Source organism: Micropterus dolomieu, linkage group LG03 (assembly GCF_021292245.1).
Source record: "Micropterus dolomieu isolate WLL.071019.BEF.003 ecotype Adirondacks linkage group LG03, ASM2129224v1, whole genome shotgun sequence".
NCBI lineage: Eukaryota > Metazoa > Chordata > Actinopteri > Centrarchiformes > Centrarchidae > Micropterus > Micropterus dolomieu.
Genome location: NC_060152.1, coordinates 17971690 through 17998770, shown reverse-complemented (window position 1 = coordinate 17998770; position 27081 = coordinate 17971690). Strand labels below are relative to the sequence as shown.

General features: G+C 42.2%; 3 protein-coding genes across 6 annotated transcripts in view; all 3 read right to left on the bottom strand.

The window, feature by feature from the left end:
- The window catches only part of hdac9b (histone deacetylase 9b), an 89553-nt gene that overhangs the window by 37846 nt on the left and 24626 nt on the right, over positions 1-27081 (bottom strand). The window lies entirely within an intron of this gene.
- LOC123968155 (sterile alpha motif domain-containing protein 1-like) lies at positions 417-7653 on the bottom strand. 2 transcript variants are annotated; one of them, XM_046044698.1, is made up of 6 exons: positions 6284-7653; positions 4954-5212; positions 4409-4539; positions 859-907; positions 631-748; positions 417-513 (listed from the first exon to the last, which is right to left on the bottom strand). In XM_046044698.1, exons 1-6 carry the CDS (start codon positions 7469-7471, stop codon positions 432-434), a joined length of 1827 nt encoding a protein of 608 aa, XP_045900654.1. In that variant the 5' UTR covers positions 7472-7653; the 3' UTR covers positions 417-431. The 2 variants fall into 2 exon arrangements, with proteins under 2 accessions (XP_045900654.1, XP_045900655.1); XM_046044699.1 differs by having other exon boundaries at positions 4966-5212; positions 6284-7645.
- On the bottom strand, positions 8090-26233 carry LOC123968157 (cAMP-dependent protein kinase catalytic subunit alpha-like). The gene is made up of 11 exons (XM_046044702.1): positions 25802-26233; positions 23569-23630; positions 22459-22587; positions 21006-21104; positions 18896-18978; positions 18529-18655; positions 16197-16292; positions 14212-14334; positions 11592-11651; positions 11375-11479; positions 8090-11287 (listed from the first exon to the last, which is right to left on the bottom strand). The coding sequence occupies exons 1-11, from the start codon at positions 25845-25847 to the stop codon at positions 11162-11164; spliced, it is 1056 nt and encodes a 351-aa protein (XP_045900658.1). The 5' UTR covers positions 25848-26233; the 3' UTR covers positions 8090-11161.

Sequence of the window (27081 nt, the reverse complement as noted above, 5' to 3'; positions counted from 1 at the left end):
AGCTCTCTGGTCTTCATGTTGGTTTATCCTCTTTAACAGGAAATGCAGTCTTTATAGGTTTGAACCAAGGATGAAAACTTAGACTAGTCATGCAGAGCTATTTAATGTTTGGACAATCAACCTAAAAGGCAACACCTGGGCAACAAGAAACATCTGTCAGTCACATGCGCCAATAGTTTTGCTCACTTGAAAAATGGGTGGGTTCAAACAAAGGGTGATATGTCCTGAGTTGTTTAACACATCTAGATGTGAATACCATGAAATGAAAGCTGAAATTCTGAACTCTTGTCTCATACTCATCTTTTGATCTTAAACCCAAAACAAATGAATTTGCCTTACCGTTCCAATACTTTTGGAGGGGACTGTATTATCTAGCACAGAGTTAGCATTACAGGCTAACTTAAATGCCTGTATAAATACATGCATCTGCTTCACACTGAAAAACCACCCAGTGGTGCCTCCTTACTCCATGCCTTGTCTTCATCCAGGCTCATTGTGCTAAAAAAGTTGGATCTACAGGACGGAAATTGGACTTTGTAACATATGCAAATAATCAAGCAAGGGGGAACAGACATCAGCAAACCAATAAATCTGTAACTTCAGTGTCTCCAGTGTCTCTGCTGTACTCACCCTTCAATGCTAACTCCTCCGTTTATCCCTCGTTCCTCAGACATGCCGGAGTCTCTCGGAGAGGCAGTGGGTGTGAGCAGGCAGGATGACACGCCAATCTCTGTCTTAGACTCTGGGCCTATGAGGGAAAAATTAAGCACAGTCTGATTGCCAGACATCACTGATAACCACCAAACACCAACATACACAAATACACACACATTTTGAGATCTGTGAAGCAGAACTCACTGTTAAAGCCTGAGGAGGTATGGTTGATTCTGTCGTGCTGCATCTGATTCTGTGTGGAGAGAAGAGAGGGCGTCAAACAAAGATGCAAACAAATGAGCATGACAAAGGGGCAATATCTGCTCCCTGGAACAAGTCAGAGGCACTAGAGACAGTGTCAGAGGAAAAACTATGTTGAAAGAGTTATACGACCTCCACCTAAACTCAAGGATTAAAGGAACTGGCAGCGATAAGATGCACCATGACAAAAGTGCTACATGACCATCTGCTGTGGAAGTGTAAATGATGATGTGCAGGGTAGGAAGTACACTGGTGGGGGAGACAAAGCTGATGAGTCACCCCCACTTTCCATTCTCTTTCATCTGGTTTGGGTTTTTGCTTTTCTTTCTGAAGAGAGAGTCAATCTTTATTCGTCACACACGTCGTTACACTTGTACAATGTGCAGTGAAACGCTACACTGCCATGATCCAAGGTTGTACAATTTAGGTTATCTACAATATGTAGCACTAGTAAAAAGTGCAGACAAGAGAAATATTTTTTTAATATATATTTATACTACTGGTACCAGCTAGTAAAATTTTTACCCAGATTTTTAAATCACTCAACAATCACTCAATAATTGACTCTATAGTAAGAAGTGAATGGAGAATTTGGACACATCATTTTGCACCATCAGTGACAGGTTTATTGTCATATCACATGTATCAAGGGTGATGCATCCTATTGTGTCACAACAAAAGGTAGTGTACATGCTATGGACAGAATTAGATGCACTGCAAATTCACAGTGTGCAAAGTAAATACAAACCACTTGGTAGAAAATAGGGAATGATTTCTCCTGATTATTTTGTTAAAAACATAAGCAATCTTAATTAATTAATTACTGAGGAGAAAGCAAGTGCACCGAGCGGCAAGGGATTAGGACAGCAGGGAGCGGGGCACTGCCCGCCGCCCGGTGTCGGCCAAAGAACAAGCGCACACGACGGCGGTGATGCCAGCAGGATAACACCGAGCAAAGCCGATGCAGTTCGCGGAGGGAAAGAGCCGGGTTTGCCCGGGACTGACACCCTGAACAAAACTTGCTCACGGAGCATTAATTTTTTCCTTTTCATGTGCCATCTCTGAGACCCTGGACTGGAGACTGTAACACACAAATGATCCAAACTTGCTGCTTACAATCCACAAATGTAATGGATGTCGTGAGCTGGGGATATATTTGAAAATAAGCAATCACAAATGTCACAGAACAATGTATTTATTCTATTGTTATTTAATTATTTTCATTAAAATCTACTCTGTCGAGTTTCTGACCCCTAGCAGAGCTATAGATATTTTTAAGAGTGGGTCCCTTTGTATCTTGCCTGATGATGGTTTCACACTATTTTACTGATCAACAGTTGGCGGCAGTAATGTGCCAAGAGATGTAGCAATGCACCAACAATGGCAAGGAAGAAAAAGAATGCTAGCAAGTAAACTCTGGTGTAAACAATGTTACACCTCCCCTGAGTGTACAGACTATGTTAATTGCTTGATCATAAGAACTAGTAATTTCTCTATGGAAGCTTTTTAAATACAATGCAATTTCAATATGCCTTTTTTGCAGCTGACATTTTCATTTGTCATCGCAGTTTTCATCTCAAATGTTTCTTCTTGTGGTAATGAAATGTTAATTATTGCATAAATATTCCATTTCACATTGATTTTCTTTTATTCATGGAAAAATACAGCAAGTGGAATCCCAAGACAAATAAAATAAAGAAAATTAAAAAAAACTGTGTATCTCATACTCAAGCCAGTCTGGGTATTGGCTGGCTACCATACACATGCTGTCTGTCTTTGTGTGTGTGTGTGTGTGTGTGTGTGTGTGTGTGTGGACGACAACTCGTTATGTTATATAATTCTGAAATTCAACCGTGGTGTTCTGTTGGGAGATGCAGTAACTTAAGCCAAGTGTGAGAAAAGTAAAAATCTGGTAATACGTTAGAAGACGCGGATGGAGTGAATATTGTACAAGCACGGACCAGATAAAGCAAGGCTTCCAATAACTGCTTCAGTAGTATAAATATGTTAATTGTTAAGCTATGAATAAGCTAGAGGTATAGTCCTCTAGCTGCTAGGCTAATTTATGCAGTGTAAATTAGCCATAGGCTATGCTTTAGCTAATAATGGTGACTAGAAAGTTAATGTATAACCCTGTCATCATCGTAATCATCCCAGCTGCAGAGAGGGAGTTTAGGCTTTTAAGTGGGCGTGACTGTGGAGGAAAGGGTGCGCTGGATTTATAACAGAAGACAAAACGAGTGTCATTGCGAAACAGCATGCGTCACAATTATCGTTTAATTCGATTAACTTGTTTTTATAATCGTTGGTAGCCAAAGTCGAAATCGTGATTAAAATTTGATCAATTGCACAGCACTACCTATAGGTTCAGTTTTGAATGGGGTTCAGGCATGGTGTGTATGTTTGCTCTCACCACATGGTGAACCCCCTGACACATTAAAGCCACAACAAGTGTGCAGAAAATAAGGACTGAAAAAAGTCCAACCATTAATAGGCGTGCCGTTATTATTGGTGGATATGAGCTGGTTGCAGATAAATATGTATTGATGTTTGAACAGCCAACAAAAGACCATTAAAAAAGAAATGGAGAGAGAGTGTTGTCATTGCATAGTCTGTCCACCAAAAGGCACGCTGCAGCTCCCAAGTTGGCAACATGTGTTTGGAACGCCACAAATCCACCATGCAACTCAGAAATCAGCTGTGTTTTTTTCAGAAGTACTATTTAAAACAATAAAAAAAAAATTATACTGCATTATTTCATGTTATCTTGGTGAGTTCTCATAATTACACATAACAAATGCTAGGAATAATCTTTGTTTATATTGTCTGTTTCTGAAGGGAATAAATAATATCGGCTGATATATCAAAATACTGTATCAGATTTTAAAATCCTCAAATATCAAAATCGTTATCAGTGTAAAAAAAATCCCATATCGTTCGGGCTCTACTGAAAATTTAATGATGTACTGAAAACCTATAATAGAAGAACTTGAAAATTCATGACATTAAACCAAATATGTTTCTCCACATTCACTTTCAATCACCTTTAAAATGTTACTTAATGTATTTAGTACAGAAAAAAAGTATTTACCTTTAAGTTAAGTAGTTATTCATTCCGATTCATTCCAATTAAATAAAGTACTTAAGATCAGCACTGCCTGGACATTAAAATGACCCTTACATGTTAATGCATCAGTAATAATAGTCCAATAATATAGTAGGCCCAATTTATAATATAATATATATATTTTTTACTTTTAATACTGAGGTACATTTGATTGAAAATACTTTTACTTTAGGAACGTTTTGATTGTAGGACTTTTACTTGTAATGGAGTATTTTTACACTCTGCTATTAATACTTTTAATAAGGTAAAGGATCTCTGTATCAACCATTGTAATGAATTGGGATGTGGGACATGTTTTAAGAATATATTGGGGGATTTACCATCATCCAACAATAAAACAGGACAGATGCACATGCTTGCACTCACTTGTGCCTCCATATGCTGCTGATCAGGGGCGACAGCTATCTCCTCCAAGTGTGCACTGTCACATTGTGACAGGGAAGCTCCCTGAACAGGTGGGCAAGGCGTCCTGGTAAGGGGGTCAGACCCGGACATCCCTGAGAGACCAGCAGCCCAACCCAGATGAAAAGAGGGATGAGACAAAAATAAAACTAGTATTTACTATTAAAATTATTATTATTATTAGTAGTAGTAGTAGTCACAGTGCATGGTTAATAATAGTTATTGCAATAGGAATCGCGCTTTTTGTATTTATACAGTAATTTTTAAAAAAAACTGAGTTACAAAAAAGTGCAAAATAAAACAGAAATGACAGTAATATTTATTTACTACAAATAAATATGGAGATTTTTTAAATATTAGTTATAATCAAAAAGTTACAAAAGTAAAAACTTAAAGTCAGAAATCGATTTAAAATTAGAAAAACAAAATTAAAATAACCAGGTGAAGCAGACGTTTATGCTTAGCAGAGGAATGTTACTAGCAGTGATGATTAGAGCCGACGCACATACATGTAGGCACACCTTTGCCATCGTGCTGCTGCTGCTGCGGGGTGCTCTGCTGCTTTGATACTGTCTGGATCTCAGCATCTTCTGTGGTTTTCTCAATGAGCTCTGGTTCGGTTGTCATGGTTACCGGGGATAGTCCTCCCTCCTCATCAGAGCTCTGGGGATGATCCTCCTCCTCCTCTTCCTCATTCTCTTCCCGTTGCTCTTCTTCACCACTGGCTGCTTCCATTGGCTCATTCTCCTGGACAGAGGGGGACGGCGGCTGCAATGACATATAAAGTTGTAGGCTATTTAATAAAATGTCACCATTAAACGGGGGCGTAAAGGAGAGATAAGGCACGTCCTCTGCGATGGGAGGGCAACACCTGAGTTTGACTTGAAGTTCTCGCTGCAGGCTTGGCTCATTGTACCTTCTTTCAGCACATTAGGTCTGCTGCGCTTCTTCGGGGCGGAAAGAGTATAAAAAACACACCTCCCACTTGGACACACACACACACACACACACACACACACACACACACACACACACACACACACACCAGAAATAACGATAACCGCCTACTGTAGCCTACTCAAGTCTGCACCCACGGTGGAGGACGAGAGGGAGGAGAGTGCGCTGTGATACAAAGGATTTAATGAAGCACGGATGCGGGGATAGTGAGGAAAACAAAACTGCGGGGTTAGAAACGCGCGCCACATACACACTTTGTAATAGGCTATATGAACAAACGTGATGCTCGGCAGCCCGGCCTGCGCGACGGAGCAGCGCGCGCAGGAGAGCGGCAGCGGCACGTCTCAAGTTTAGAGACACCGCCTACTGTGCGGCAGGCCCAGACACTCCGCGTTCCGTACCGCACAGCGAAAGTTCCTAAGAGCGAAATGAAATGTTAATGAGCCCGAGTGTGGTGGCGACGGAACCAGAAACTGTGCACAGACGCTCTTTATGGTGCGCACGGGGAAGCCGGTCCGGAGATGTCAGCTCCTGTATGTCACCCGCACGTTTTGTGCAGGAAGCCGAGCTAAACACACACAGACACACATTTTACCGAGGCTACAGAGGACAAACGCCGCACAGGCAGGGTCGCATCCCGCTGAATTAGTGACACAACAATTCTTCCGCCATAATGTGGGGAATCTCATCAATCACTTTATTAATTTAAAACATGAAAACAAACCTATTGGCGAGAGAAGCTGAGCTGAGCGCGTGCTGCCAAGCAGTGTGTGCGGTTTTAATCGGTGATCATTAATTTATCAGAAAGCCATCATGCCAGCGGTGTGCAGCGGGTCCGGTACAAACGGGACGTGTTGGCAATATTAAGTTAGCAGTGCTCACCTTTTTGCCAGCGTGCTTGTCCTGCAGTGCGCTCTTCACAAGTCTGTCAGCGGACGCATTCTTCGGCATCGGCTCCTCCACCACCATCCCCCTCAGAGGAAGAGTAATGTTCCCGCAGCGGGTCCTGCGCAGCCTTCCCCTCGCCACCTCTCTCTCCATGACCACTTTGACTTTGCCTCGGGTCAGCTTCTCCTCCGACAGCCGGTCCTGGCTGCTCAGATAGCCCAAAATCTCCTTCAGCCCGAGCGGCTTCATGTGGCCTCTGGTCGCGGCGGCGGAGCCCCCACGGAGGCTCCTCTCGGACAGGCTGCGAACAGAAGCCACCACTCTGTCGCCCAGGTCGGAGTTGGCGTGGTTCCCCGCTGTTTTGGAGCCCCCTCCTCCGACTCGAAGTTTGGGCTTGAGGGGCACAGCCTGCTTCTGTCTCTGTTGTTGAGGGAGGTTTCTGACGCTCCCTGAGCAAGTTTTGTTCAGGGTGTCAGCCCCGGGCAAACCCGGCTCTTTCCCTCCGCGAACTGCATCGGCTTTGCTCGGTGTTATCCTGCTGGCATCACCGCCGTCGTGTGCGCTTGTTCTTTGGCCGACACCGGGCGGCGGGCAGTGCCCCGCTCCCTGCTGTCCTAATCCCTTGCCGCTCGGTGCACTTGCTTTCTCCTCAGTACAGCCGCTCCCGACATCGCAGCCCGTTGTTGCGCCACAGCTGAGACACCCGTTTCCGCTACTGGGGCTGGAGGCAGGCTTTAGCTTCTTGTCGCTGGTGCTGGCTGATGTTTGGGTGTGGGGATCTGGGCTGGGCTCCGAGTCCTCCTCTCCCTCCTCCTGGTCGCTGAAGCTGTGCGCACTGTCGCCGTTGTTGTTCAGATGGTCGTGTTTGGTCCGCTCCCTCGCTGCCTCCGCGCCGCTGCTGACAGCAGCAGCAGCAGCAGCAGCCGTGAACTCACTCTTCTTTCTGCTTTTCCTCTGCACCTTCGCCGCGTTTCGGTACGAGATGGACCCCTTGTAGCTAACTTTGAGCACCGTCTGCTCTTGAATCAGTTTTTCCAGTTCTGTCCTGGTTCGGTCCGGGTCTGACCCGTGTCGTCTCCGGACCATTCGACAAATCCTCTCCAGATCCGGACGGGCTTTCCTGGAGCGGAGAGAGTCGATTGTTTCCAGGATCCACTCCCGGTACTTATTGGGCTCGGACATCTTCTCCTGCTGGTGCGGATGGGGTTTGGCCCGAGTGCGTCTTTTCCCCCCTCTGTTGTTTCACAAGTGACGCTGTGTCAACGCTGGGAAGCCAGAGTGCGATCCCCGGCTGGAGAATGAGGACGGAAGCCTGGCTGGTACGCTTGCGTTCGTTGGCCACATTGTGCGCTTAAGGTGGACCGAAGATGGCGCCTAGATCGCAACCACAGACGCAAATGGCATTTAAGGTGGAATTGGCTGGCTTTTAGCGCATCTGAGCTGTGTTCTTTGTTCGCAGTCTCGTCCGGATTAACGCACAGTTTGTAATATCCGATGTTAACACAAAGAAAGACCAACGCACGGGCCGAACAACGAGGCAAGGAGGCGTTTGAGTTTTTAGATGTCGTGTTTTAAAGCGTTATGGCGAATCAAATGGAACCGGCCGGTCAACAGATGGGAGGATGACGACTCCATTCCGCACCAGGCGGCAGTGATGGAGGTCTGACCTCTAGGCTTCAACACTCCACCACCGAGAACATTTCAAATATCTCATCATCTACAATTCACTCGTTCCCAAACTTTCTGTAGCTGAACTGTCAACTAAACTCATCCAGGAAGCACACACACACACACGTCCAGTAGAATTTTACAAGTAAAACTTTATTGGAATGATACTCATGTTGCAAAATATTACACTTCGTGTTTTTATGTCACTGCTCTCGTGACTTTAGACGCTTCCCTTTGCAGTGTGTGTGTATGCGTGTCTGTCTGTGTGTGTGGCGGGGGTATGGTTTACATTGGGGTCTCATTTCCCTAAAAAGTGCGACAGTATGTACCAGCATTGTGCCTGCATCGAGAGGAAGTTGTATCACTGCAAAAAACATCGAGGAGACACGGAATAATATTGTATTATAACTTCAAACATTGTCCATGATCATATAGTCAACATTAAACTTGACATGGAGGAAATACAGCGAATGTGAAGTCTCAACAAGTGGTTTACAACAATGACATAATAATAATAACAATAATAATAATAATAAAAGGTTGGTAAATAAGTCCATAATAACTGATAAGCCAGCTGATAACTACAAGTAGGAGTGTATCCACCTTGCAGCTCTTACCACCATCTATCTGCCAATATGATTTTGACTTCAGGTTGATCAATGAAATGTTGAGTTTTTCTGCTGTTTCACCTCTCTCAACAAGAAACAAGTGAAATCTGAGCACTGAACATGAAAGGGATATATATCTTTTTTTTTTTCTTTCCTGAAAGCATCCAACATATCCGACATGGCGCTTAATAATACAAAAGTGCCTGAAAACCAAGCAAACAAGGACGCCTCACGTCATTCAATGTAATTAAACCCAAATGTAATGAATATAATGTAATTTTGTCAATACACAGTATTTTAAACCCTAAAACAGCCAACTCAGTTATCTTACAGCCTTCTTGAGTTGTCAGATGCTCGCAAGTCGTTAACATGGGAATCTTCTTCGTCTCCATCCATCCCATATGACGTGAACACGGCATATTATTCAGCCGAGGCTGCAAGTCTCTTGCAAGTTTTATGGAAGTGCAATACTGAATCACTGGAGTGGCCCTTTAAGACCTTCATTAATTCAGTTGATACTGTGCTTACATGCTGCATATCCCTAAATTAATTTGTGTTTAAATCAAATTACCACACAGTAAACCTGGGGCCATGTAATATTCCAGCATAGTGATACTGTTCACAACGTACAGAGTGGGAGGGTGAGGTGGGTTAATAGGGGGCCTGGCCATGGACACTGGGCTACATAGACCTAAAAGTGATCTGAAACTGCCCACCTTGAAAATTTCTCAATGGTATAGGTCATTTTAAATATAATTCCAAGTGACTGATATGATTGTACAAATGTGTTATTCTGAAAAAAAGGCTTGTTGTATTTTCCCATATCTGGACTGAGAAAAAGGGAGCGCCTGAATGAACCAAATCACAATATCACAATCATTATCGTGGCACATTAAAATACAGCTATGAAGACGGCATTTGAATGTTTAAAACACTAGTGTCACTTTGTTTTAATTGATACAATCGAAATGACCCAATCCAGTAATAGCCACCATTTTGGGCATTGCTTAAATACTTTGCCAGCATAGCTCAGGAGCTAGGGAGGCATTAAGTGCCCAAGGTGTTGTGTACTTTAAATAGGCAGCCTGTATACCACTATGATAATTTGTGTCACTTCTCAGTACTGCTCTAGGTTCTCTACCTTTTCCTCACTTGTTCAATGGAGGGCCCGCCATCTTTACATCATCACCACATGAAAAAACTAGACTAAACAAAAACTGTGCATCACAGAGATGGGAATAGAGTTGCTGTCACATGTAAGACTGTCACATGGTGATCCAACTTTGCCAGTGATAAGAGGAGAGGCCCGGGTTCTCGGGAGATGAACACAGACACAGGTTTCTATAAAAGACACCAAGCACGCTATGCAGACCGCCCTCAATGACTGGTCAAAGTGCTCTGGTGACTGCCAGCCAGAGGCAGTTTGAGGTAGTCTGCCTCAGATGGTCTCTTGTAGCTGGAGTTGTCCAGAGTTGTCGCGTTAGCCAAACCAAATCTTCTGGAACGGGAAACTGTGGAATACGCTAACCAAACGACTTAATATTCCCTACTGTTCCTCTTAGTGCTAACCAGAACTTTAAATTCCCAAATCTATATCGTAAGCAAGTATCTCACACATTGTCGTTACATGCTAATCCTAACGCTTTATGCTGATAAAATGTCTAATAAGTGATATGTTCAAACCTGAGAGACCATTATGTTATGGTGTTCCTTCACGACACCATTAAAACTGAGATATTTCCGTTCCCTTATCCACACTGTTTGTTAGCGTGACATGATATCACTGGAGCCACTAATATCTTGGAACATTTAAAAATTGAGTGTTGTAGATATGCATGAAGCCTGGCTATGCTAACAATGACAAGAAGTGTAGATGGAGTTACTTAGCTGTAAACTTAACTGACTTTTCCCCCTTAAGTGTCATCTGTTTAAACACACAACGCATCACTTTTGTTTTTTGGCCAATCATGCCAGTGACTCAAAGTATTCTGTCTCCGATATGAAACGGTAAATATATTTAAGGAAAACTAAAGTTGAGACCACAAAACATAAAAGTTATTTAAGTGCTTATGTGTGATTCACTTTAATGCTCCTCCTGCTCACCAGGGAGATCAAGTTAGCCGGTTGTTCAATTTAAATTTAAGAGACTTATTGTGCAGATTGAGTCCTCAGCTTGTATGACTCAACAGGCTTCATGTAATGACCAACAGATTGCACTGAATTACAACAGGCTGACTGACTGCTCTATGATGTGGCCCGAAAGTGACTAAATGATGAATGAAAATTGAAAAGAGCAGGGAAGATCTTGGGTGAGAATAAGTGGGGGGTTCCCAACAGCCATGAATCTGAAGCACACGTTCATTATAAAGGGATCCATAAATAAGACAGAATAATAAATAAATACAACAGAAAAGGCAACACTGCTGGTTATCACTCTCCTTACTCTTTTTTCCCTTCTCTATCCCATTTTCCCTCTTTTTGTAGCTGGTGCTTGTGATTGGACAGGAGACAGTACTCTCTCCTTACGTCTCCCACTTGACCAGCCTACCTTTGACTCTCCCTACTTCCTTCTTTCTTCCTCTTTCGCTCTCTAACTCTAGAACTCTGCAAACTCCTTGGCACATTTCTCAGTGAAGGAGACGCGGATCTCCTCCTCCTCGTAGTCGTCAAAGTTGCTGGTGTCGCCTGGTCCTTTGAACTTTGGGACAAAGGGAGCTTCAACCTAAAGACAATTAAAAGCACCGGTTGAGAAGTGACGTTTACCATGGGGAGGTCATAAATCTACACAATATACACACACACACACTACCTTTTTCTGGTAGATGGCAATCCAGTCGGTGGTTGCAAACCACTTGTGTCCCTTGATGTCGTTGACACCGTTCTTGAGGTTCCCGTAGCGTTTTGTGAGATCCACCTGAGCAGAATACCAAACACATTTTCCTCACCTTTACATTATAATGAATTCAGAACATGCAGCAAAGTAAATGTAATCTTAACATCAGAATGACTGGGCTTTTTGCCGTCACCTGTAGCAGGTTCCTCAGGAGGTCCTTCAGGTCTGAACTGAAGTGAGATGGGAAACGCACCTGAGACAGAAGACAAGAAGAAGAATGAAGCAGCAGTAAAGTTCTCAGATTTAGCAATGTGACCGGATGTCTGTCGTGAATCCCTCACAATTTGATTATATCTGTAGAGATAGAGTAACTAATGCTTCACCTCCCTTCAACTCGTCAGTTCTCAGGTGTGACTGTGTAGAGTTCAAAATGAAAAACGTTGTAAAAAATGCAAAGTGTGCTGAAAAAAAGTCACATTCAAATAAATATCTATTTTTATGCTCTTGCTGTCCTCTGGCACAAAGGACGTTGTTTTTAACCTTTACTGAAGCGGGGAGGTATGGCTGAGAGCAATCCTCTCTTTATCAGGAATGCCCTGTTGACACTCACTCTGTTACACACAGGCCTGCCCAAGGCAACCTCTGTGGTGGTAATGAGAGAGGGACTGCTTATTCACTTTTCCCACTCAGGTTTATACTGCTGGTCCAAGGATCAAAACTGGCGTCCAAGCCCGCTTCTTAACCTTTAGGCCACTACTGCCCCATGTGGTGGTATGACTACAGAAATCCAACATGGCTGAAGAGAAACTCAAACTTGACCAACAGAAAATTCAAAGAAAGTAGAAGCATCAACCCTGACTGTAAAATGAATTACGAAAAGGAAAAAAGATATACAACATCTCTGCTTATCACCAAAGGTGTTGCCAAAAAAAACTTTCTAAATCTTATAAACCTCATTTAGGAAATGGGCTTTTTAAGATGGATGTAACACATAAATATGCATTATGACAGGGCATAGCAATGACAAAAAAATGCAACATAAGCGATTGCCTGGAGCAGCAAAGGATGGAGGAGGGAGCTGTTCAAAGGGCACCTGTTGTGTGTGTGTGTGTGTGTGTGTGTGTGTGTGTGTGTGTGTGTGTTACTGTTAGCAATTAGCGCCTCTGTGTTTTGCCATACATGTGTGCACCGCTGATGTGCAGCAAAGAAAGCATTAGCAAGTGTCTCCTTAAATGAAAGCATATTGTTAGGACAGAAAACAGAAGCAGCTGACCGGCTGCACCTGAATTCAGGTGGTGAACTGACCTTTCTTAAGAACCGAAATCATCATACTATCATTATATGTTACAGTCGTATGCAAAAGTTTAGGCACCCCTGAATAGTTCCATGATTTTCATTTATAAATAATTGGGTGTTTGGATCAGCAATTTAATTTTGAGCTATCAAATAACTGAAAGACACAATTATATTTCGGTAGTGAAATGAGGTTGTTCAATAAAGAGTTGGAAAAAGGTTCATTAGATGAACAGAAAATGTGCAATATGTATCAAAATTAAATTAGACAGGTGCGTAAATTTGGGCACCCTTGTCATTTTGTTGATTTGAATAACTGTAACTATCTAGCACTGATTAATTGGAACACAGTTTGTTTGGTGAGCTCATTAAGCCTTGAACTTCATAGACAGGTGCACCCAATCATGAGAAAAGGTATTTAAGGTGGCCAATTGCAAGTTGTTGTTCTCTTTGACTCTCCTCGTGGGGGGCCTCAAAACAACTCTCAAATGACCTGAAAACAAAGATTGTTCAACATTATGGTTTAGGGGAAGGCTACAAAAAGCTATCGCAGAGATTTAAGCTGTCAGTGTCCACAGTGAGGAAATGGAAGACCACAGGCACAGTTCTTGTTAAGGCCAGAATTGGCAGGCCAAGTAAAATATCAGAGAGGCAAAGGCAAAGGATGGTGAGAACGGTCAAAAACAGCCTACAGGTCACCTCCAAAGACCTACAACATCATCTTGCTGCAGATGGTGTCACTGCTCAACAATTCAGCGCACTTTGCACAAGGAGAAGCTTTATGGGAGAGTGATGCGGAAGAAGCCTTTTCTGCACACACGATACAAACAGAGTTGGCTTGAGGTATGCAAACGCACATTTGGACAAGCCAGCTTCATTTTGGAAGAAGGTGCTGTGGACTGATGAAACAAAGACATGCTTGGCAACCATCAAACCTAACTGAACTGGAGGTGATTTGCAAGGAGGAATGGTCCAAAATACCTTCATCCAGAATACAGACACTCATTACAGGCTATAAGAAGTGTCAAGAGGCTGTTATTTCTGCTAAAGGGGGCTCAACTAAAAATTGATGTGAGATTTCTGTTGGGGTGCTCAAATTTATTCACCTGTCTACTTTCGTTTTGATGCATATTGCACATTTTCTGTTCATCCAATAAACCTCATTATATAAATTATATAAATCATAAATTGCTGATCCAAACACCCACTTATTTATAAGTGAAAATCATGGAAATTGTCAGGGGTGCCTAAATTTTTTCATATGACTAAATACCAGCCTTGAAAGTGTACATGCTTGACCCAAATGTAAAAAAGACCTTTTCGGGAGTAATTTCAACGTTTTGTTTAGTCCCAAAATAGAGCTATACTGAAACTAACTAAAATACTTTTCCATCATAAAGCATCAGAAAGAAGTCAGAGAGTAGGCATTAGGGGTGAGTACTGAGTATAGCTAAAAGCAGCAAACCTTACAAATAGAGACTGAAGGAAGCACAACGGGGTAATCATAGAGTCAGACTCACCTTCCCCGATACAATCTTTTCATAGATCTGAATGGGCTGGTCAGCAAAGAAAGGCGGGTACCCTGCTGCCATCTCATAGACCAGTACGCCCAGCGCCCACCAGTCTACTGCCTTGTTATACCCCTGGTGGATATAATGAAGAAGGAGCAATGGGGTGGCAGAAAAAGAGACAGTATTGTAGACAGATAATTAAGATCAAATTTAAAGTGTTTGTTTCTTGTAAATATTCTTATATTCCTATAGCTTTACTGAACATCATTCATCCGACACTTCAGTTTACTGCACCTTATATTTCCAACATAGTCGGCGAGTCCCATAAGGTTCAGAGAGAACAGACAGATCGCTGCATGTAGCAGGTCACTGACAGTAATGAATTAGTCATTGGGATATTATAGTAAAGATGAGAACCATCCCAGAGCCTTACAGAAAACAAAAAGCTGAAAATGGCACATTTCTGATCAAAAAGAAGGGCGGGATTTAGCTTTGATTGCTGCAGTGTACGCAGGCTAGCTAGTCCAACCTTGCTGCCCCTGGTTTCGGGCCACATTGAAAACATTGACTTAGGGATTCACTTCTTGTTTTAAGGGTCTCATATTATGCTCATTGTCTACTAGAAAATGTTGACAAGCTTTACTGTTTAAAAAACACATAATTTTTCTCATACTATGCATTGCTTCAGCACCTCTATTCACCTTCAGTCCTAACACTGTTTTAGCTCCTTTCTCTTTAAGGCCCCCCTCCCTGAAGGCCCACTTTTTTCAGACTGGCCAACTTCTGGATGCCTGCTGAGGGGCAGGAACTAGCTGCCACAGCACTTAAAGTGTGGTGAAAGGTCTGGCTATGTGATACCAGGCATCAGTGATAACTGAACAAAACACAACTTTACAACTTTATTTACAGATTTTGGTGAAACAAGATCAGATTTCATGGAGAAAGTATTTTCTGGTTTTCCCTCTGATGTGCTCCGCCTACTCTGCCTCAACTTTAAGTGATTTACGGTGTTTCCTGATGGACAGATAGCTTTACTTGTTGTTAGCAGTTATTTTATCTGCTAACTACTACTAACGGTAGCTGTGGCTAACTAGTTAGCTCAGTTAGCCGTGCAGCTAACGGTCCTATTAGCCGACTGCCCAGACTGGAAGCTTGGTGTCTTAGTGTTTACACCTCTAATGTTAGTACAGGAGCTTTGGACCATTGAGAGCGCCCAGTTTAGGCAGTACCAGCTGATAAAGACAGCTACAGTTAGCAGTAGCTAGTTGTTACTGTAGTGTCGGCAACAAGTAAAGACCGTTGAGGCAGAGCAGCTGGAGGACATCAGAGGGAAAACCAAAAAATGTTTATCTTTCCTTCATAACCATAAAAGCACTTTCAGCGACGGAATGACAGCTTGGTGTTGCGTTGGACGCTGGGGCTGAGAGAGGTGTATTCAGTACATGTTCAGTGGGCGGGGCTGTCTACTGCGCTGAGGGGCTGTGGGAGGTTATATGCTACACAGATCCCTCCATGATGTCATGAAGGGAGCCAAATTATAACAGCATGTTTGCACACACATTTACTGAAAGACTGAGCAGGAGATAAAGAGAGTTTTTTTTCAGTCTGGGGGTCTTTAGACACAGGGGACACCGATGTTGAAAAGACAAAAGTGCATTTCGCATAATATGCGTTCTTTAAGAAACATCTGAGTTGTGTATGCTCTATAGATACTCCTTAAACCCAGATGTTTTGAAAAACTCCAAGTGACCAACATCAACACGCCTAGAACCATTTCCTCAGGCCAAGACCATAAAAACACTCAATATTTCTGCAATAACAGAAGGCATGTGATACAATTGTGCCAAATCAAATTAACATTGTAATTGTTGTAACGTGGTTTATCTTTGTGCAACAAGTTGATATCATTGTTTGTTTAAATGCAGAATATGTCGTTTTGAAACGAAACACAGCTGACAATTCACAAGATACAGAGGGGAACCACGGTGGCTCACCTTGCTGAGAATAATCTCTGGGGCTAGATATTCTGGGGTGCCACACAGTGTCCAGGTCCGGCCCTTTACACGTTTGGCAAAGCCAAAATCTGTCACCTGAGAGAGGAAAAGAGAAAGCAATGACAAACAATGAAAAACAGATAAAAGAGAAATACCCAGACACACTGTCAGAGTGCCCGGCAGAAGGAAGGAGACACAAAGACGATGGACAGAGGCAAAGGGAGGGAAAGAAAATCTTGTCAGCAATGGAATGTTTCACTAGTTGTTCTTTCACTGTGAACCAGTAGAGGGCAGCAGAATCTGTGCTACAAGCCCTTAACGTGCCAGTCAGAAAATACAGCTAGATAAGTCCAAATTCACATTGCCACCATCGTTGGACTAATATAGTTAGCTCTTGGTCGTTGTTGATAGTTTCTAGACACTTCCATGTCTGTGTGACATCACAGATTAAGGGGTGGGGCAAACACTTTTATACTATTTCTGGGACTCCCTTCTTTATAAACATTCACCAATACAGTCCTAAATGTTCTGTTTGCTTAATAATCCTTCTCATTCCTATTGGTTATGATGACACTGTATCCACCAGTAGGAGGAGACGGAGGAATGCAGTGACACATGGGAGTCCACATGATAGCACAACTAAAGCAAATAGGTATTAAAAAGTCTGGTTGACCTTAAACACATATTTGGAAGTGAAAAAATAGAATAAGCTAGATGGGATAGAAAACTGTCCATTATATTCATACAATGCACTGCAAAACTGCATGCAATTAGTACTACGGTGAAACAGAGCTCCCCCTTTTAAAACTGGTTGATCCCCCATGGACTCCACTGTGAAGCTATGTTACATTACATTTATTAATTTAGCTGACACATTTATCCAAATATGTCAGAGGTCACACGCCTCTGGAGCAACTAGGGGTTAAGTGTCTTGCTCAGGGACACATGGGTGTGTCACAGTGGATTCGAACCCGGGTCTCACACCAAAGGCATGCGTCTTATCCATTGCGCCATCACCACCCCCAGGTTAGGTGTTGTCATTGCATCCTTATGACTCGATAATGACTGTTAAAGGGGCATTATGGAGTTATCAGCAGCCACTAGCAGCGCGGTTTTAAGATTGCAACCAGGCATGTGCTCGTACATGTTCTTGCTTGAACTCATGAGCGAGCATAATCCGAAACACAACCGCTTTTATACAGAAATCCCACAATGAATGTGGAAACACCGGCAGGCAGGCTGTGGCTTTTCTCCAGACATGTTCAGGCTCTGTGACTTCAATGTTCCCAGCTCAGAGACAGATCAACACCTTTCATACAGCGCAGCGAGCCAACATAGATAAAGTTAGCAACTGCTCAGCGTTAGTCAGTGAGATAACGTGACTCTCTCCGTGACTCTAGCCTTTCTAATGTTGACATTGTTTGATTCTCATTTGGTCTGATGGGCTTCAGCACATGAACCTTTATTGTTGTTTTTATCCTTATGTGGCGTTCATGTTGGAGTCTGTGTTGTGTTGGGAGCCGGTTGTTTTATGATTTTAATGGACTGCAGTACGTTAGCTGCTGTGTTGTCACTGTAGGTGGAGAGAGGCTCGGGAGGGAGCGCACACAGGCCTATATCCTGACACCTTCACATTAAAAGCAGAATAGTGGCTGTTCCAAGCAACAGTGAAAACAAGTGTGTGCTTCATTTCTAAGTGAGGTTAGAGCCCATTGACAAAAAGGCAGTAAAATTAGATTTATTAATAAGGGATTTCATTGAAAAACTACATAGAGCCATAAATGATATAATATTATAATATCCAGGTAACTCAATTAAATGACAGGGAACCCCCTCCCCACACAATAAAACAATGTTAACAATGTCCCACATCTTTATATATATAAAATTTCTCATCTACCCCAAGTTAATACATGTTATGACTGTTACGCCAAGTACGAGCTGACTCAGGTGGGGTGGTGCATCACTCACACTAAGCTAGCAGCAAATACAAAGTTAGCGTGGCTCACATATAAAGTTTTATCTGTGTATTTCATGTAAAAAGTGATAAACAGCAGAAGGGGTGTGGTGCACTCAAAGCAAATACACAGAAATGGGCCAGTCTGCATCCTACATCTACAGCCACTGAGACAACTCAAGAGAGGCTGGCATTGCTCAGCATTTCTTGTGAACTAGACTCCCACTGATGTATAAAGGTTCATTTAGGCCTATTTATTCTATGAATACATGCAGGAATTTATATATACATAAGAACATTTTAGTTAGCCAACAATTTTTTGAAGGAGTAATTTATGATCAGCTTTTATACATCACTGGATCTGGTGTTATTTACCTGTATGTAGCCCTGTTGGTCTATGAGCAGGTTTTCAGGTTTCAGGTCTCTGTAGATAAGGTCCAAAGCATGCAGGTACTCAAAGGTCAGCACGATCTGAGCAGCGTAGAACCGAGCGTGAGGCTCACTGTATAACATACACGCATACACACAAACACGGGGAAACAGACAGAAAGAGAGCAGTTTAGTGGAGTGTACTGCACAGAGCAGAACGGGGATGAACAAAGCTAAATAAGTCGAGCTGAAGAGAACAGAGCTGTGTAGAAGAGGGGAGAGCAGAGCTGCTCCACATTTTACCTCTGTCTGTGCCTATAAAATGCTTCTGGCTGTAAACTTCATGTAAACCCCACTGTATACAGACACTAACCTAAATCTGCCAATTCTCCGTAGATGGGAGAACATCTCTCCACCCGGTACATATTCCATCACCATGTAGAGGTTAGTGTTGTCCTGGGGAAGGGAAGACAGAGGACCTGTTAGTGACACTCACTCAGTCACACACACACACGTATTGATCCACATACAGGGTGGGCAACCAGACAACATGAAAACAGTATTTTGTCAATACAAATTAATCCATTGACTTTTCAGTTATTACCATATAAAAGCCCCAATGAAAATGTGCCTGTAACTGTGTCTATTAAACAATGACTTAGGCATCATATATTTCCAAAACCTGGTTTGGTATGTCCTTCAGACCCTTTCACAGAGCTACATAACACTGGCTTTATATTATAAAGGAGGATCTCATTCTCAACCCGCTCCTCGGTTGACACCTGCAAACACAGTTTACTGTCGGATATATTTAAGTAAGAGGAGTTAATGTGTGATTGTTGTTGACTCTTCCATCTGTGTGCAGGAAGAGGCACGTGGAATATTCTGTTAATAGGTTTATTTGAGGCATCGAGGATATTCAATCCACGGACATCCAAGGTGCATCTAAACAGCTTAACCTGAATAATGCCTTAATTGGAGTACGGCCATCAGCTAGGTTAGTCTGTACAGGTACAAGCAGCCACGGACAAAGCTGGGTGCTGAAAATGCTGAAGAAGAGAGAGAATGTGGTCATTGAGTATGTGGTGGACCAAGCTCATTTCACTCTATATTTGCAGATGACAAACCCTTAATGGGATTAACTGTCAGTGATGGTGGATGTGATAAGTAGGATGAGATCAGTAAATTCAACTGATTATTGCATCAGCAATTTAACTTAAAACGTTAACAAGACTAAAGATTTTTATAAAAACAAACAGCAGGCCTGTGGTGTGATGATAAGAGGTTCTGTTGCTGATACTTGGAAGTGGTCTTTCACCAGAAGAAAGAATAACATTTTAGATAAATGTCTACACTATTTATTTGTTCCCTAATAAAGACGGGAGTAAGGTGAGAATTTTAAAAATCTGTTTTGATTTTGTAAATATCAAAAATAAACAATTCTCTCACATTTTGACTCACAGTTTTAGAAGTTCTTCAACTGAAACTCCGCCAATCTTTACATTACGGACTAAGCCAGCCTTTTTTTTTCTGTAAGTAAATAATATTTGACTCCACACAAAGTTAGAGAGGGTTAAACTTCACATGCAGTGTTTGGGTCTTTGAAAAAGGCAGTCATTTACCATAGTACATAAAAATGAAATAAATATAAACAAATCTTACATAGAAATAGACAACTACAGTCGTCAGCCGTCAGGGGGAGACTCTTTTTAAAGATATGGTTCCAGTTAAGTGTTATAGAGAATGTGATAATACATGTATTATCAAGATATACAGGAAAATACATTTGTAAACTTGGACCATTCTGAATTTGTACAAAATGGCAACATTCAGATTTTATAATGTAAGAAAAAAGAACATAAAGTTGAATATTACTGGCTCTAAATACTGAAAATTGTCTTGTACAGTATGTAGAAACTTGCTCTCCATCCAAAGCCAAAACATGGCTGCTGAAACCCAATCATTAGATATTTAGTTGCCTTTAAGAACAGCAAACTCACTTCAGATATTTCTGGTGTTTAAAGCCTCCTGTCCTGATGGAATATTATTTCTGCAGATGAGAACAGCCTCTTAAGCAGAGCTGAAGAGGGGGTTGTGGTAAATCAAGCAAAAGGGCTTGATCAGTTCATAACCATATAGGTTTCATACATGGCCCAACCATATACTACATTTTGACCTAGACTGTAAGGGTCGTGTTAGGCAAGAAACTAACTCTTGTGTTTCTGACCGTGACAAAGGCAAAAGTGTTTATAACTCATCTGAACGGTGACACTCGCAGGCCGCCATATCATCAGCCAGAACTTGTTTTGCTGAATGACAGCCAAGCAGTACGCATTTCTGCTCATGATAGGCAGATGCTTAACTGCTCACAGGCCATAAGACAACTGGGTGTGCTTCGCTGAAACATTTATTCGGTTTTTCAAAGGACCACCACACAGAGGCCTGTATACTAACAAACACACAGCTTCTAAAATGCAGCGTACCTTGAACGAGTACTCTAACCGCACCAGAAAAGGAAAGCTGACAGCCTGAAGAATCCTCTTCTCATTCAGAGTGTGCTCTATCTGCTTGAGCTTCACTACCTGAAAGGCAAAGCAAGACAGAGTTTATATGGTATGTAATGAAGGCCATGTAAAAAAAGGAATGCAAAATTTAAATTATCAACAAAAAACACTATTGCGTATTAACATGTGCGTTAACAGTCAAAGGCCTCTGGTCCGACACAGTGGATTAAGAATTAAAACTTTGTTTCCATCCAATATTAATAGATGCTGTTTTGCTGTACTTCTTCAGACTCAGAAATAAGTTTAGATAGGAAAAGCCAACTAAGAGGGCCAAAAGGCCGTAGTACTAAAAAAATGTTAGTACCCCTGATCAATTTGTCTTAAAATATGTGATTTTCTTTGAGCTATTTCTGCCATCCTTAAATAATGACATATACATATAACTAATTCTAAATACATGTGTGTAATAATTCTGTTTTATTAGTCAGTTTTTATTTATCAGTTAATAAATTAAATAAATAAATAATTCATATAACATTAGTAAAATTAAAATTTTTTTCATTTTATAAAAAGTACTTGCTAATGATGCTTTTCCACCTTTTCTTAAATGTGACAAGGCACTTTATACCAGTCTCAATACCCTGGTTTTCTCCCAATTGTATTGCAATAGCAGCGTACAGCATTAGCATTACATTAAGTGTCCACATTGAAATTATATATCTTTTAAAGAATGCTTCAGTTAGGTTTTCATTCTGGTGATTTTCACCTGGCATTTTTTATTTAACACACTACTGCAGATGTAATTCGTCACATTAGATACTTGACTATCTGGAGATAACATATAGGGCAGATATTTACAATATTTCCAAAATATTTCACACAACATTCACACACACATTGACACCTACCGGCAATTCAGTGACCAGTTCACTACACACTCAATAGACAGTACTGCTTCGTGGCAATATTGGATTTGCAGGAATTCTTGAGCCTTGTTTTTTCAGGTATTAAATTCACTGTAGCCAAAAGCAGACACTCCCATCTGCTTATTTTACCTATAAAAAGATCTACTTATAAATATTATGTCAAAAGGAGGGGATCGGAGCGGGCAGGACCGCAGGCACAATTTAATTCTAAATTGGGTACCAAAATTACCCTACTGAATGTGATCTGCATAAAGACAACCTCAGCTCCGCCACTCTACCGACGCCTGCTTCAGCACAAGCAGGATCAAAGTGGTTCAAACAAACAAACAAAAAAAGGCTTGCACCTGTACACAAAGAGAGCCTCGGGCCTTTCCCCCCATGAATGCCTGGAGCCTTGTGAGCACAATGTTTCTAGATTTTCTATGACCAGCCTGTAGGATTCGGGGAGTGTCCTTAAATGACAGACATGTTTTAAACAGCCTCCGTCCCCCTGTGACCCTCCTGACCTTCTGCTTGTTGAGGATCTTCATGGCATAATGCTGTCCCGTTTCTCTGTGCCTCACCAGCATCACACGGCCAAACGAGCCCGTGCCCAGGGTTTTCAACCTCTCAAACTGCTCCAGGCCAGCAGTGTTCTGAGCGGACAAAACAAAAAGGGTTAGGTTGTGAAAATGGGATAGTCAGGTATGTGGACTGGAAAGAGATTTTAAAAATATTTTTATAATGTGTGCTATGCTCACATTGACTATTCATTGTAAATTATGTATGTTTTTATACAGCCAAGCAAATAAATGGGTGTACATGTATGGTACTGTTCAGTATATGTGCATACAACATAGTAATCAGAGGATATGATTATGTGCATATTAGATATAATTTACATACACTGCACAAAATATTCATATAGATCCCATTTGTGTTATGTAAATAGGGCTGGGCAATAAAACAATAATGATAATTATCGCAATATAATTTTCCTCAATATATCATCAATAAATGTTTGATTTAATTCATATGAATCACAAACAAATCAGCACTTAATTTTCCATTAAGTTATTTATTTTGTTGAGGAAAGGGATTGAAAAAAGGTTTTGAATTAAATGTTTTAAATTTTATTCATGCATCTTTGCTGAAAAAAGATTTCATCACAATAGCCTCAGATTTGTGAAGAGATCCACTGTTTGGCAAGACATCACAACACAAAGTATATCTTAAAAAAGCACACGTCATATGTCAAGTGTTATTTTTTCAGAACTACCTGGGTTAGACAGAATGTTAGATATACAATGAAAAATTATATTGATTAAATTATTATTTATTATTATTATTCTGTCTGTCACATATGTCGTGTTATTAGAAGGTCTAAAAGCTTAGTTGCATTGCAGCACACAGCACGTCCAACTTTTTCATCATATTTTCAGGGCTGGATGATACAGTTGAAATCAATGGATTTGTGAAACCAAAAGACAACATGATCATAACATCTCGATATTTTTACTTACACAGACTTGGTTATGAAAAACTACTGCTTGTTTGCACACAAAAACAAAAGCTGATTACAATTTAGAAAAATATTTGCCCCATTCCGCTCTGAACACACATCCAAACACACTGACCTGTGCGGGGTTCTCCCACTTCTTGAGAAAGTCCTCTTTGGCTTTAGCAAGGAACTCCTTGACTGTGGATGACAAAAACACGAGAACAGCTTTAGTGGGGTGTGTATATGTGTGTGTGTGTGTGTGTGTGTGTGGAAACTGAAAGAAACTGAAAAAGAAATAGTAACATGCCTCCTACGTTTTCTGAAATCAATTGTACAGAGCCTGTGTTTTTTTTAAAGAAATGTAGACCAGTTAACGCTGTTGACATCTCACTTACATTTTAAGAATACTTGTTTTAAATGCAGTATTTCCCATGTTTGAGCATTTCTGGACATTGATAGATAACCAGCACAGAAGGAGGAAAAACTAGGAATGAGACGAGGATGACGTGAAAACCGGTGTGAAGTTGGTTTCAAACACAGATAGTTGCATGGTATGCACCTCAGCTTCCTGGGACAAACTCAGTTATACTGTTGGAGATTAAACTTTGTTTTGTGTCATCTTAAAATCACTTGCAACTAACACAGATGCACCAAATAAGAAAACATTGTCAGTGTGTCAAAGTTTGCAGGACGTGTTGTTCAGTCTGTCAATTTTTAAGTCCACTGCAAACGTCTGAAGGCAGAGGAATGAGCCTCAATAACACCAGCTGTGCTGATTCTCTACATACTGCATCTAGAATAAACTTAAAGGGGCGCTTCAATGATTTTACACATAAGAGGTATGTTTACTTTTCATTGATAGTACTTCTAAGCTAAGAAAACTCTTTTATAATGTTTTCTGTAGTTCAAAAAGTTGACAGAAAAACAAACTGGGAGTGTAGAGTTTGGAAGATGAGGGCATTTAACAGAAAGTGATGGTCCAATTAAAGATGCTATTGAGTTGCATTATGTGAATTGTAGGATCCAGTATTTTTTTTTAAAGCTCTCATACCAGGAACTAAAAGTCAGAAAACCTCTGCAGCATCAATTTTGGCCATTCTTATCGGTCTCTTATGAGTTTCCAACTTTATGGAAGTGCAATAACACTTTTAAGGAGAAACCAAAATAACTGAAGTAAACTTGAATATTACCAATAATAATTTAAACTTTATTCATGTTCATGACATAACATAGAGTATAAAGCACAGGTTAATGTTTTCGGCATGGCATTAAAGATTGCCTAATTCCCTCCAACAGGTCAAGTAGACTAGTAACTACTCACTCTTGAGCAAGGCACCAAAGTCTCATCTACTCAAGAAAAGCTGCTCAGTGAAGAGTACATGACATGTGTTTTTACTTCCCAGGTATGAATCTAACACTTGAGAGCTTCTTAATCCATATGTCATCCACTGTTTTAATCATCTCTGTTGCCTTTTTAAGTTGTTTGTCAAAAAGCATATCCAGTTGAATGAATGGTTGCAGCGTGCACACACACACATACACACACATACACACTCACTCACACTCACACACACACACAGCATGTGTATGGTATCTGGCACAGCCAGCCAATACCCAGACTGGCTTTTGAGGCTTGAGTATGAGATACAGTTTTTTTTGTTACAGTAACCTTTCATTGGACTTACAGCACAGCAGACAGACTCAGACCTGCTCTGCCAAGGCTGCTGACTTTTGGGTTTACTAAACAAAATAGTTCCAACATGGATTAGATTCAACTCACCCCCACAGTCTCAGTAGCATCTCTCTCCAAAGGAGTGAAGCAACAGGCCTACAGTGTTTGGGGAAATAACTGACACAGATCGTTGTGATATTGCCAGTATTTCAGCACAGTCATTGTGCCACGATGCTTGTATCTTAACAGTTGCTGTTGGCTGTTTTTCAGCTCATACAGAGATTTGGCTATGGAGACAGCGCTGCATCCTGCTTCATCTTACCTTAGCATCCACTAAGATAATAACACATGTCAGGAACAGTAATGTCCACTTACTTCCGAGCCTGATTTGCAGGATGATGCCTCTTTAATCTACATTTATATGTGATGCTCCTGCATTTCAATGCATCACATTTAACGTTAGGTGCTTGGAGCTTGCATGGCACAAGCAAATTCGTTTGCAGCGGGGACCTGTTAAGTACGAGTGGATCTTAATGAATTTGAAAGCAGGACCAGGCCTCTAATTAACAGTGTATGGCTTGTTATGTAAAGCTAACACTGCCTGCCGGATCACGTCGTCTCTGATCATTTCAGGAGGCAGTAACCGAGCAGGTGCTGCTCAGGAGTGATGTGTACAGGCGACGGTAACGTTACCCACCGCTTTCCATCTCACTGCCCTTCCTGGCCGTGGGCGCGTTGCCCATGATGACAACTTGTCAACGGGCGATCCGTGGCTTTCTGGCCGCCCTGCAGCCTCCTCAAGCCGGTCTTAGCTCGATTAGGGCTGAGCGGTATTTCCTAAATCCAGTTGTAACAGTTACCAAGCGTTAACTCCGAGGTCTTGATCTTTAATAGCCTGACAGCTGCTGATGCGTTGCCACGGCGAGACAGGGTAGTGCAGCGGGCTCTCTCCCTCCACGGTCAACAACCGGCGACCGATATCGAGCTTAAATCCACGGGGAGCTGTCGTTGTGGTATCTCGGTCGCTGGGGCTTCACTGGACTACCAGGCCGACCGCGGCGCGGATGGCCTGAACGCGGAGGATCCAGTCTTCTCCTGTCCCTCCTTGCAGCCCCCTCCGAGCGAGGCCCCCCCGGCTCCCCACCTCTCCCCCAGCCCAAAAACAGCGATACCGACGGCGGGGATAAAATATTCTCAATCGAAAGCCTCCCCCTTTCCGGTACCGAACCCAGCTTTTAAAAATAAAACCTCGGCAGGGTCCGACAACGACGGGTGTTCGCCCAAATCAACATTGGCCCCCTGTAGCCTCGGAGACGAGCGGGATGACGGAACTACAGCGGAGCGAGCGTCCCGCCTACTCGCCAGGACCTGGTTTGATTGACAGCTGGAGCGACGCTACGGATTGACCACCTCTCTGCGGCGCTGAGCCACGGAGCGCTCTGATTGGCCCGTTGCAATCCATCTATAACGGCAGCGTCCCGCCGCCCTACAAAAAGCAAGCGAAGGGAACGTCACCGATTATTTTCCTCCCGACGACGTACGCGCCCACTTTCTCCGGTTTCTCGCCTCCATTGGCTTTGCGCGGCCGGACCGTGGGAATCTCGGTGAATGCGAGGATATCTATTGGCTGTCAGCAGCGGTTGACAAGTACCCCCCCCCCCCCCCCCCCCCTTCACCCCCCTCACTGCCGCCAAGCGACTGTTACACGTTTGGCTAAGTGACGTCAACCGCGAGCTATTTTTAGAAATGTTGGTCAAAATGTAACGCACGCGCTGGCAGGACTTCTAAACAGACCGCAGACAGCCGCGCGTGGAGGGAAGAGTTTATCTAGTGGGAAATGAATCACAGGAAATAAAATAATCGTTTTACAATCGGTGAAAACACGCAGAGCCAGAGACAGTCTGTGTGGCAACGACCTTTACAGTCACAATCTACCAAGCCCCACACGTGGCGTACGTGCAGGCTCCCTTATTATCA

Coding starts and splice junctions, on each gene's coding strand:
- LOC123968155 (XM_046044698.1), bottom strand. CDS start 7,471: ATGTCCGAGCCCAATAAGTACCGGGAGTGGATCCTGGAAACAATCGAC. Junction 5,213..6,283: donor ACAAGCACGCTGGCAAAAAG/GTGAGCACTGCT, acceptor ATGTCATTGCAG/CCGCCGTCCCCCTCTGTCCA. Junction 514..630: donor GGAGGAGTTAGCATTGAAGG/GTGAGTACAGCA, acceptor TCCGTCCTGTAG/ATCCAACTTTTTTAGCACAA.
- LOC123968157 (XM_046044702.1), bottom strand. CDS start 25,847: ATGGGCAACGCGCCCACGGCCAGGAAGGGCAGTGAGATGGAAAGCG. Junction 23,631..25,801: donor GGGCAGTGAGATGGAAAGCG/GTGGGTAACGTT, acceptor TGTCATCCACAG/TCAAGGAGTTCCTTGCTAAA. Junction 11,288..11,374: donor TTGCCATCTACCAGAAAAAG/GTAGTGTGTGTG, acceptor AATTGTCTTTAG/GTTGAAGCTCCCTTTGTCCC.